General features: G+C 44.1%; 1 protein-coding gene across 5 annotated transcripts in view; it reads right to left on the reverse strand.

The window, feature by feature from the left end:
• Positions 1 to 6,875: 6,875 nt before the first annotated feature.
• Positions 6,876 to 13,053, reverse strand: part of LOC106081420 (uncharacterized) — a 334,294-nt gene continuing 328,116 nt past the window's right edge. For all 5 annotated transcript variants that reach the window (XM_059367670.1, XM_013243355.2, XM_013243354.2 and 2 more), the window contains 3 exons: positions 12,072 to 12,200; positions 11,705 to 12,010; positions 6,876 to 11,634 (listed from right to left, as the gene is read on the reverse strand). In XM_059367670.1, coding sequence (XP_059223653.1) covers positions 7,096 to 11,634; positions 11,705 to 12,010; positions 12,072 to 12,200 — 4,974 coding nt within the window. In that variant the 3' untranslated portion in view covers positions 6,876 to 7,095. The remainder of the gene's footprint in view (positions 11,635 to 11,704; positions 12,011 to 12,071; positions 12,201 to 13,053) is intronic.

A 13,053-nucleotide genomic window follows, 5' to 3' on the forward strand; every position in this document is an offset into this window, starting at 1 on the left:
AGAAACCTCACGAGATTGTACAGATCGCTATTCTAAGTTCGGCTAAATTTCACCAAAACCGGGAAATAGATATGCTTTTTATGGGCTGTCTAAGGGCCTAATGCAAATGTTTTCACATTTCAGAGAAATCAACAAGGAATATGTTAGGTTAGGTTAAAGTGGCAACCTGCCATCAGACTCACTTAGACGTTTTCGTCCATTGTAATACCACGGGAACAGAAGAAGGAAGATGCCTTCCAGTTCCTACCGTTGAACCACCCATCGCTTCAAAAAGCCCTATAACTTGCGAATGTTAACATCCGCCAAATCAGACAGGTTCTCAAAGAAATGAGAACCTATAGTGGAACTCCTTTAGACTGCTAGTGCGGTACACACACAGAAGGTGTTCAATAGCCTCTTCTTCTTCGATGTCATCACAGCTTCTGCAAAAGTCGTTGCTGGCAACATTCAGTCTGTCAGCATGTTTTCCGATTAGACAGTAACCTGTCATGACGGACACAGTGACTGAGACGTCTGTTCAAGCCAGTGACTGCAAAGCGGTAGACCTCTTCAAGCCTAGATTAGGCCACATAGTTTTGGAATGCTCACAGCCCCCTCTTTGTGACCATCTATCATTCGTTGTCCCTCAGGCCTGGTCCTGAAAACTTAGCTTACATATCGCTAGAGGCATATCCCTGGAATGTGTAGGGTAGTTTCTAGTCCCGCAAGCACGTCCGCTTTTAAATTATCTGGGATATCTCTGTGGCCCGGCTGCCAGAAGAGGAGAATTTTGATCTGTTCAGCCATCTCGTTGAGAGATATGCGACAGACGAGGGCGGTTTTTGTGTTCATAAATATTTTACCAAATCCACTAATTCCTTAATTGCAAGGATCCCCGCTTGATACACACTGCAGTGGTCAGGTAACCTTATCGATATGACCTGTTCTAGATCTTAAGAGTACACCCCAATGTCCACCTGGTTGTCTAGTTTGGAACCATCCGTACAGAAGTCTATGTTACATCTGTTACAAGGGATATCATAGTTCCAATCGGTTCTATCAAGAATAGTGGTACAGTACTTTTTATAAAAATTCACAATGCCTGGAACATCGGATATTGTATCAAGGATAAGACAGTGTCAGTAGCTGCCACATGACCAAAGAGAAAGCTTCCTTAACCTTATGGCAGTGGTCACTGCAATTTGTCTAGCTACAATGTGCAGATGCTTCAAATGTGGCATTAAATTCAGTACATCGGATGGTGTCGTCCTCAGTGCGGCTGTGATGCAAACAAAGCCATCCTTTGGATCTGTTTAAGTATTGAGCAGTAGGTGAACTTTTGAAGTGCCGTCCACCAAACCACAACACCATATAGCATTATAGGTCTGACAACTGCAGTGTATACCCAATGCATGGCACGCGGTCTAAACTTACAACTTTTGCCAATAGCATTCTTGCAGGTATATAGAGCAAGAGTTGCCTTTCCAAAATGTTGGATTTTTCCTGTCCAGCAAAACACCTAGGTATTTTCCGCTTTCTGTAAATGGAATATTCTCTCCTTCCAAGGAGGCAGGTTCCACTGTATGCAACTTGTATCTCCTGCTGAAAAGAACTACTTCTGTCTTGCACGCATTTATACCTAGACCACTTTTGGTAGCCCACTTTGCTGTTGCACGTAGAGCTTCCTGAAGTGTATCTCTTAGAGTACTGGGAAACTTTCTCCTAACCGCTATTGCCACGTCATCAGCATACGCGACCATTTTGCGCATTTTTCTTCCAGAGACAACAATATATTGTTAATGGCAATATTCCAAAATAGAGGAGACAGTACACCTCCTTGAGGTGTTCCTCTGCTGACCCATCGTTTTAGACCCACAGATCCCAAGCCTGTCGTAATGCATCTTTCAGTAAGTAAGGTATTAATAAACTTTCTTATGGTAGAGTTGATGCCTAGAAACTCCAACTCCTTCATGATTGTAGGAGTAGGATTGAAAACACCTTCAATGTCAAGAAATGCTACCATTGTATATACCTTGACAGCGAGATATCCCTCTATATAGCCGACTAGGTCGTGAAGGGCAATTTCAGTGGATTTGCCTTAAGTATATGCATGCTGCTGCAGCGACAGGCGATCTACACGGATCTTTGCCCTAAAATATGTTTCTATTAACCTCTCAAGAGTCTTCAGCATAAAGTATGACAAACCAATAGGGCTACAATCTTTTGCCTTCGTTTTCCTGCTTTCGGAATGAAAATTACCCTCGTATTCCTCCATCCAACAGGAATATATGACATTCTGATATAACCAGAGTATACCTCCCTAAGCCAAGGAAGCAGTCTGTCAGACACTGCTTATAATTCAACCGGTCATACATCATCGGGGCCTGGCGACTTAAAGGGGCCGAAACTTCTTATCGCCCAAAGGATTTTCGGCTCAAACACAATTTCTCTAATAACCTCCGACGAATGCAACCTCGTCTGGGGCGATATTTTCCGATGCAGAACTTCCTGGGAAATTTGTATCAACGAGTAGTTCTAGTGTTTCCTAACTAGACATTGTCCATACATTCTCTGACTTCTGAATATACCCCGCCGTAATAGGTCTCGAGGACAGAATCTTCCTTAGCCTAGAGGCCACAGATGTATCCTCCACGGGGCTGCAGAATTCTACTTAGGATTTGTTCTGAGCCTTTCTCAGCTCGCCCTTATATTTTCTTGGCTCATCGTTATAAGTGTCCCAATCGTTTGGTGTTCTTTTGTGGATTTCGCTCTGATGAAGAGGTTTCTGCAGTCCTTCCTTAGACCAACCAGCTCTGGGCTACACCATTGCGGTCGCTATTTGTCTCTTGGCTTGGCACTAGGACATGCTGAGATAATCGAGACATTCAAGGACTTCATGGTCGCAATAAATGCGACCTAGAGGTTACATCGTCTGAGAAGGTAACATTTTGTAGAATCGGAAATGAATACTTTGATGTGTTGAACAGAGAATGACAAAATGAATACGTTCCTATCCAATACGGGATAACTATGAACACTACACAGGCTGGAACTTTGAGCTACGACTTGTGTGGTGTCCATCGTTATCACGGGAAGCTTAGCTGAAAGCTACCGGGCGCGTCCACAGGTTGTGGATGGTGGAAAGCTCCGTTTTTATGCGGAGTAGCTGCAAATGCGACCGCGGCCAGTCAGCGATTTTCGAGAGGAGAGTCTCAGTGAGGAGTCAGGTGGCACTGGCTCTTAATTAAATACTGAGTGCCAATGATACTCGAGATGACAAGGCGAGTTATTGGCGCCTTTAAATAACCAATGGCCAACATCAGCGTCTGTTCCCAGGTTAGAGGCGGCTGGCGGTGAGCGTCGGATCTTGGAGCAAACGGCTCGCCACAACGAGGGATACGTGTGCAATCCCATTAACCCATGCGGTTGGAGCGCTGGGCCAGTAACCCGCCCCCGGAAAACTATGAGAAACAAAGGAATAGTAAAAAAGGGACCCCCCAACGTTGACGACCCACGCAAACGAAAAAAGGACCATGATTTGCGGATCTGCACATGGAATGTCCGCACTATTTATAGACAAGGTGCAGTATTCGCACTGGCGGATGTATTAGAGCAGATATTACCGCCTTACAGGAAGAGCGATGGACTGGGAATGGCGTCACTACAACACCAAACGGTGGCGAACTATACTATAGCTGCCATAACACGAGGCATGAATTTGTTGTTAGTCGGAGACTGAAAAACCTGATCTCCAGCTTTGCTCCGATGGATGTGAGGCTAGCCACAATTCGCATAAAAGCGAAATTTTTCAACATCAGCCTTATTTGTGCCCATGCCCCGACGGAAGACAAAGACGAGAGAATATGACCGCTGCCCCGCCCATGATATTAAAATCGTTCTGGGAGATTTTAATGCGAAGATAGGGAAGGAAGACATTTTTGGTCCAACAATCGGAACGTTTAACCTCCACGAGATAACGTCCAGTAATGGGTTGAGGCTGATAGATTTCGCCGCGGCAAAAAACATCGTAGTTAGTAGCACCAGATTTCAACATAAAAATATTCACAAAGCCACATGGCTGTCACCCGATCAAAACACGAGAAACCAAATTGTTCACGTTATGATAGATGGAAGGCATTCATCCAGCGTGTTAGATGTATGATAGATACGTGGAGCGAAAATAGATTCGGATCATTACCCTGTTGCAGCAAAGGTTCGCACCCGTTTGAACATGGCGAGGAAAGAATTGGGTTGCCCAAAAAGTAATTGCGGATTTTTTAAAAGAAAGTAAATGCATTTTTAATAAAACTTAGAATGAACTTTAATCAAATATACTTTTTTTACACTTTTTTTCTAAAGCAAGCTAAAAGTAACAGCTGATAACTGACAGAAGAAAGAATGCAATTACAGAGTCACAAGCTGTGAAAAAATTTGTCAACGCCGACTATATGAAAAATCCGCAATTACTTTTTGGGCAACCCAATACGATCTGACACTGCACGGAAGCTGGACATTGAAAAGCTGCGAACACAACAAATGGCAGCGGTATACTCCACTCGACTGACCCAACTGCTTGATGAAAGCACTCCTTGTTCCGATGATATAATGGCGCAGTGGCAAACTATTGCCCACTCCATGGAAAATGCCGCGAAATCCGTACTTGGGTACCGGAAGCCTCCTCCAAGAAACCGATGGTATGACCAAGAGTGTCGAGATGCTACTAGAGCCAAGAATGCGGCATATAGAGCAACCCTGCAATCAGTAGTAATGCGCCAGATGAAGGAGAGGTTTCGGTAGAAAAGAAGAAACGAAAAACGTCTATTCCTCAGAAAGAAAAAGGAAATGGAAAGACGTGGGTGTGAGAGAATTAAGATGTACAGGAGTCGGAAAAAATCCGGAAATTCTACCAAAGAATTAAACATCAAACCGATGGCTTTGCTGCAGGCACATCCTGCAGAGACAAGGTATCAAATCTGGTAACTGACACAGATAACAGATGATGAGGATATGGAAAGAACACTTTACCCAACAGCTAGTGTCCGATGTTGGCGGCGAAGAGGATACCGCAGAACCAATCCCTGATGATGGTATAGAATTTTTACCTCCTAGTCAGAATGAGGTCCAAGTAGCAGTGACCTGACTAAAGAACAACAAGGCAGCAGGAGCCGACGGGTTACCCGCTGAACTATTTAAGACCGGAGGCGACACGCTGATAAGGCGTATGCATCAGCTTATCTGCGCAATCTGGCTAGAGGAACGCATATCCGATGATTGGAACCTCAACATACTATGTCCCGTACACAAGACGGAATGTGCCAACTACAGAGGAATAAGTCTCCTCCCCATCTTATACAAGATACTCTCGAGCGTACTGTGTGAAAGAATAAAACCAAAAGTCTCTGAGATAATTTGGCCCTATTAATGCGGCTTTAGACCTGGTAAATCCACCCTAGACCAGATATTCACAGTGCGCCAAATCCTGGAAAAGACCCGAGAAGGACAAATCAAAACCTAACATTTCTTCGTTGACTACAAAGCCGTCTTCGATACTCCTTTACGTTCAAAGGTATTTCAAGCCATGTCTGAGTTTGGTATCCCTGCAAAACTAATAGGACTCTGCAGGATGACACTTGCTGATACGCGTTCCTCAGTAAGAATAGCAAAGGATCTTTTGGGAGCATTAAATGCCAAACGAGGTTTCAGACAAGGAGACAGGAGACTATCATTTGATTTCTTTAATATCCTACTGGAGAAGATTATACGAGATGCAGATGTGAATAGATATGGCTGCGTTGGCTAGGTCATGTTGTCAGTATGGATGAAAAAGCTCCAGCAAAGAAGTCTTTTGTAGGCAAACATGGTGGTACACGCAATCCGAGAAGACCAAAAGCCCGATGGAAAGATCAAGTGGTGGGAGACACCTCGAAACTTGGTGTCAGAGATTTTAGAATGAGCGTTCTACGTTCGGCTAGTGGAACAAATATTCTGTCATAGCCATTTAAAGTAAAGTAAGTAAGTAAAGTCCCATCCAATGTTGGTGGGTATAAAGTGCCCAAGTTCTTCGATATTCATTTTGACCCTCAATAATAACTGTAAAATATTTTACCTCACACAATTTTAAATAAAAAACGTTAAATTTTTTTTTTTAATTTTTTGTCTGTAAAAAGAATATTTTATTAATTTTATTATTTACGTTTCTTCTTCTCCCCTTTTGATGGGAGTGGATGATAACGCATCTCTTTTAAATGATTTGTTTTTTTCTTTTCAAGGGTCTTCTTCACCTTTGCTGTAAAAAGTGCGTAAATGCAAAAAACGTTATAAATTGTAAAAGTAAAACATTAAAAATAATATAAAAATTAAGTTTAATCAAGTTTAAAATATACTAATAATAGCTTAAAAGTAAACTATGAACTAATAGTAAATATGCTTATTACTACAGGTTATGATGAATGTAAATATTGTAAAAATTAAGTATTCTCCTTGGGTTTGGCACTGTTCGACAATGCTTCACCGATATAGACAAAAATATAATTTACTTCTTATGAAAGGGAAGCTCTCCGAAAGGCGAAATGATGAAATGGGAAATTTCTAATTTTAATAAAGCGGCAGCAACCGAAGCACATAAAGCATGCATAGCAGGCTTTCAAGCTTACGCCTAAGTACAAATGGGAATGGGATTCCAAGGCCTCGAGAGGGTGAAAAGGGATGTAAATAAATGCCAAAAAACAAAAAACGTTTAACAGAAAAATATCACATGGAGGAATTTTCTAGTTTAACGTAAGAAATGAAATGGTAATACTTACCTTTTATATGATACATAGGTACATTATTTACATATGTATGTGTGTATGTTGTTTCTTATGAATAGGGGATCCTATAAAAAAAAAGCATGATACTAGCATCATATGAGATTCTTTTCAAAACACCTAAAGAACTAGCATTAAAAACTACAACTTATTGGTGAGCTTAAGGACTAAAAGGACGATTTTCAATAACATATATGAAATGCTTTCGTTTACATGAAAAATGCAAAGCAATGCCTCCGTTAACCATTACTTCGAGAGTTTGAACTTTCTTTTTTTGTTATCAAACTGCAGCTTTTGTGTTCTCTGGTTTCTATCTCCGATTGTTCAACATCTTCAAGTAGTACTCGCAGTTGGTACAGTACTGTTGGGGGGCTATGACATGACGCTTGCGACACAAATTGCACTCCGAAGCTTTGGCTGAAGCTTTTACGATGGCATTGTTGTAGACACGAGTGGGTATGGCAGTTACGTTCACATTGCTGCCATCGCTGGTGGCTGGTGGTGGCAGACCGTTGGATGCTGCAGCTTGTTGGGCGGGTAGGGGTAAACCATGTTGTTGCAACATGGTCTTGGGCGGAAGCGTGCTTGAATTGGGTGTGGCTTCGCTGGCGTCTCCTTTGGTGCCAGGTTCAAAGCTCACCTTCTTCGCTTTGACCGGCTGATTTTGTGCTATTTGCGAGTTGGAAGGTATGGACATGTAGGGACTTCCAGGATGGACGTTGGATGGGTTTTGGGGATTAATTAGATGTGGGGGACGATTTAAGAGTGTCGCAGGCTCAGCAAGGCCAGGATAGCCATGGGGTAGGGGTACTCTTTGATAGGGCGAGGGTATGTGTTGTTGGCTTGGCGGAGGCTGTTCTAGACCTGCAATGCCAGGATAATAATTAGTGGGTGCTTGGGCATTGCCCAATCTGGGCAGTGAATAGTTTTGGGGCAGGTGATGTTGTTGTTGTTGTTGTTGCTGCTGAAGTTGATTTTGTGTTGTATGCGTTGCCAACATCTGCATATGTTGCGACGCGGCAACATTAGCGATGCCGCTCATACTGGTGCGTGATTGCAGGGAATTTTGGGCGGATGTTTCATTGAGATGCGAGGATAAAGTATTGCTTGCAGTTAACTGCTGCTGTTGCTGTTGTTGTTGTTGTTGCTGCTGTTGCATGCGATAAATATCCTGGATGGGTGTGTAAACTTGGCCTGCCTGCAGTTGAGGCTTTTGCTGCATTTGTTGTAGCTGCATTTGCTGATGATGCTGCTGTTGCATCTGTTGTTGATGCTGCTGCTGGATTTGTTGTTGCTGCAGGCGCAAAGCCTCCAATTGAGGTCTTTGCAACTGCACATAACGTTGCATTTCCTGTGGACCCGAAAGGCCAACATTTCTTCTCTCCGTTCCTAACAAGGGCGATGGTTGAGCCATTTGCTGTTGTTGCTGATTTTGTGTAAGCGGTGAATGTGGCCCTAGTTGTTGATGCTGCTGCTGTTGCTGCATTTGTGCGGTCAAACCCAACTGCTGTTGCGATTGTACTGCGCGGCTGGGTGCCTCCGTCTGTAGCCTCATGATATTTTGTTGTTGCTGTTGTATCATCTGTGCCGTCACTTTGTCATTGGGACTCTGAGCGGTCCTTAGGACTCTTTCCAAAATGGGATTGGGTATAAAATCATCATCTTCCTCATTGTCGGCGGTTGCCACCAGTATCACTTGATCACAGAACGATACACTCTTCTTCTTTACCCGTTTGGGAGCGGCGTTGTTGTTAGTGGCAGCTGGTTGGGAGGGATTGTTATTTAGCGTCTGTTGCACCATGTTGTTAAGAAGCTCCACTTCCCGGATTTCCTCGGCGATTTGTGTTTGGGATATATCATATTTGGGCTTAGGTAATATGGAGGACATCTGTTTTGCTTGGAGTTGCTGCTGTAGTTGTTGCCTCTGTTGTAGAGCTTGTGGTGGCAGAGGAGGCCTTTGCGGCAGACAATCCACCTCATCACTATCAGGTCTTTGGTGTCCACCATTACGCAATGGCTGCGACTTTACATTCAGCAATTCTTGGGACCCAAAAGCCCTCATGGGACTGGGTGATTGGTGATTTTGCTGATGTTGCTCATAGCGTTGAGCAATCGATTGAACGTTGGTTAAATCAGGTTGGCGCTGTAATTGCTTCAATTGCAATTCCCTTAACCAAGAGTTCTCATTCTGGTTGCCCTGCATAAAAGTGGGAGTATTGCCATGTTCTTTGCGCATTTTCATTAAATGTTGCCGTTGCTGCAGCTGAGCCAAAATGCTGGTGGTACCCTCCATGGACTCCATATTTCTCTGGTGCTGTTGTTGCTTGTTGGCCGCTTCTAGGGCTTGGATTTGATTGATTTGTTGATTCAACGGCTCCATATCGATTTCAGGAGGTGGTGGTGGAAAATCTTCACTGGCTTGCCTGGAATGGCTCACACTGTGCGGTGGACTAGGATACGGTGGTAGTTCCAATGGAGGCGGGGGTGGGGGGAATTCTTGTGAATCTTGACGCGCATGTTGATGATTCGCGTTGGCGGGAATGCCATCAACTTCATCTGTGCCCTGCTCGGTCGAAGCCTTATAGGCTTGTTGATACATTTGTTCCTTGGCCAAAGGGCTTTGTTCGGAGTGAACTTGAGCGCAGGTGGTAATGATGGTCTGACACGAATCCTCACTTATTGAGGTATTCGAACTCATGGCCGATATATTGGAGAGAGTCGCCTCGTGATGGAAGTGTTGCATTAAGGCGGCATCTTGCTGTTGCTGCAAAGCAAGCTGTTGTTGCAACTGCTGCTGCGTTAAGGTCGAGGATGTACGCATGGGTGGTGGTGGAGGCTGTACTTTCGCCACCACTGTCAATTGACGTCCGCTTCCATGGAAACTTTTACGCATTAGCTTGCTGCGTTCCAAATTGGGATTGGCATTGACCCCATTCGAGGAGGTCCCTGTGCTATCGCGGAAGTCAAAGTGACCCTCCGATATGTATCCACTCATGGAGTTGGCATGTTGCAAACCGACCACTGAGTCATCCACAGAACTGGTTAGGGGAGGTGGATTGGCGACGGCCTGTTGAGCATTACTAGTCTCATCTCCAGCCTCCGTCAAGTCGGGCATGGAACGGTTCTTGCGTCGTATCAAACCACCCATTAACAACTTGCGTCGTATCTTATGCTGCTTCTTGCCATTTTTGTCCTTCTCCTTTTTCTCATCCTTATCCTCCTTGTGTTTCTTCAAAGTGTCTTTAGCATTGACCAGCAAGGTTTCAGTAAGAGAAAACTCCCGGCTGATCTTATTGCGATCTTCACTGCGACTTCGCTTGTCCTTCTCCTGTTGCTTATTGCTGCTACGCCCGAATAAAGAGCGACTTTCCCTCTCGGGCTTAGGAGTAACCTGTGTTGCTTCAAACTCAATATTATCGGTATCATTGGAGGCTAAGGAAGCCGAGACCAAAGCCTTCAAGGGACTCTTCTTTTTGGGCAAAGTCGCATATATTTCTATGGATTTGTTGGGATTGTTGGCAGTAGGAGAACTGTTGTTGCCACCATTATTGCCATCTAGAGTCTTGTCTTTGCTATTTTGGCGCACGTGCTTAATGACACTGCTGGTGCTGCCCTCACGCATGTGCTTCATTTCAGGCATGGCATCCATTTCCGCTCCCTTCTCCAGCAAAATGCGTCTATGCAAGGAACGAGCCCTCATCACACAGGTATTGTGCTTCATGCGAGCAAAAGTCATGGTATGAGGATTGCTGTAAGGAGCATCCATGGCTGCTCGAGCCCTACCGGCAGCGGCATTGCAAAGGACCAGTGCTGTTTCCAAGTCAAGCGCCTCTTCTAGGATACGTGATTTCTCCAGCAATTGATCGGCTTCGTGACATAACTTTTCACAGTCTCCAGTGAGTACAACCGAGGGAGATGACTCTGGTATTTTGGCCAGTTGGGGATTCAAAGGATGTTTAGGTGGATACGAGTCGGTGGAGCTCAGCGAGAAAGAGTCGTAGCCTGGATCATAAGGCAAACCATTGCGTGTGGGACTTTGCGGAACAGCAGCCCCCGAACGTTTGCCCACCATATACAGATAGGGATTGTCCAAAGTGGTTGAAGAAGCAGAACTTGCGGAATTGCGATCTCCAGACCAATTACCCGAATCACGACGTCGTGGCTGATTTAAGTGTTCGGGTATGGTCAAACCATCACTGGGAGGCGATGAGCTGTTAGTGGAAGATGTGGTCGAGGAGGCAGACGAGCCAGAAACATGACCCGACTCGGCACTATGCGATCTTTGCAGCTGCAAATGTTGTTGATGTTTACGTGCCAACTGAGCATTCAATACCGCCTCCAATGATTTACGTTGCTGGTAGTTATTCAGCACGGCAACATCCTTCTCATCTTGTGGAAATATTTTATCCTGAATAATACTCAAATTCTGATATTGGGCATTGAGGACATGCTCCACTGTTTTGCGGCTGATATAGGAGTCGGTCTCGTCTGTATTCAAGTGGGCTCCATGTTTTTCCGATACTTGAGGTGGCTGCTGATGTTGGCCTCCCCCCGAGGGAAAGATATTCTTTTGTATAACACTCAAGTTTTGGTAGTCATTGGGCATGCGCAATGGCGTGGGGGTAATGGCACGTCTAGTATTGCCCATTTGCGGTTTCTCGGGACTGGGAGTTATAGCTCGGCGCACTGCTGGCGATTGAGTGTCATGCATGTACTGGCTCGTAGACACTTGAGTAGGACAATTTGCCGAAGATTGTTGTTGGGGCTGGGGTACGGCATAGAGTAGCAGTAACGGTTGATAGCGCCCACGACTGCATTTATCCACAACACCTTCCCAATGGGGGCCAACCTGGTAGCGAGAGCAAGGAAGAAACGGTTATAAAGATGTTTTAAAGGTTTTACATGAAAACAACAAATACCTCTTTAACATTGGCATCATCGAAATAAACCCAAACCTTGAGTTTGGTATGGAAGAAGAAGGTGGTGTAATGCTTGCCATAATATGAAACAATGCCCACTAGCTCGTGCTGTACCGTTTGAGCCCATCTTTGCTCGCTGACCTGATGGAAGACATCGGACAAACGAAGGCTGGTGCCTACGGCTTTCAAAACCGAATGAACCTGATCGGCAGCAGGCCTTTCCGAGTCCCAAACAATGCCAATGGACACTACGTCGGGGCGGTTCAGCAAGGCACGACAAATGCCAATTTTGGCACCACAGGAACTCTGCAAAAGAGACAACTTCATATTGGTTTCTTATTTACAGTTGAATTTGATTTTTACTTACCGGACAATCGCGTATGTCACCCATATTTCCTGCTGCCCTTAACAGTTGGCCAAAAGTCAACTGCTGATGATTCTGCAAAGCCAATGAATTTTGTGAAGTCAATGCCGAAGCCGACACATAATGGACCATCTGAAAATAAATTTGAAAAAACAAAATTCCAATTAATAAGGCAGAAGAATAACATAATGAGTGGGTTCATTGACGATCACCTAATGGCCATTGACCACAGGCCATTAGGTGATCGTCGCCAAACATTGGCGTCTGATCGATGATGACAATTGCTCTCCCACCATATTAGGTAGCAGTTTCAGATTTTTCAATTGCCAGCATTCAGCAATTAATTCAGACCGTTTTGAGATACGTTCGTTAATGAAATTCGTGTTGAACGCCGGAAATTTAAACACCCACTCGCGTACCAAGTTCGAAAACCCGTGTCAAAGAAAGCACGTGTTTTATTATCAAAAGTGCCAGCCTACCTACTACTGTTTACTGTGACAACATTTGTCACAGTGGGACGGGCAGCTTTGATTGTGTACGTGCGACTGTGTATGTGCGTACAAGATGTTTAAAAAAGAAGTTGGAACTAATTAATAAATGATTAAATCTGGTTTCTAAGCCCATTGTTGGCCATTAATTGCAGTTTATTAATCATCATATTGTCACTTAAATTGTTGGTAGGTGGCTGGATCACTTGTTGGGGTATTATGTCCGATTCGAATTAAATTTGTATATTTGGACTTTGTCATGACGTCATGTATTTGGAAATATGGTTCTTTCTTAAATGGGTGTATGATTAGTTATTTATGTATCGGCAATATTGACTTTCAATAATTGTAACAAAAAGAAATACACAACACATATTATCAATTCTGTTCTCAGGCGTGACTGATTTGCTCAAGTCACCAATAATTTGTTTGGTTGGTTTGGTGCAAGGTTTGCTACAAATCAAGTTTGTGTCTTAAGTCTTTCGTGCTCGTATCCT

Source organism: Stomoxys calcitrans, chromosome 4 (assembly GCF_963082655.1).
Source record: "Stomoxys calcitrans chromosome 4, idStoCalc2.1, whole genome shotgun sequence".
NCBI classification, from domain to species: Eukaryota; Metazoa; Arthropoda; class Insecta; order Diptera; family Muscidae; genus Stomoxys; species Stomoxys calcitrans.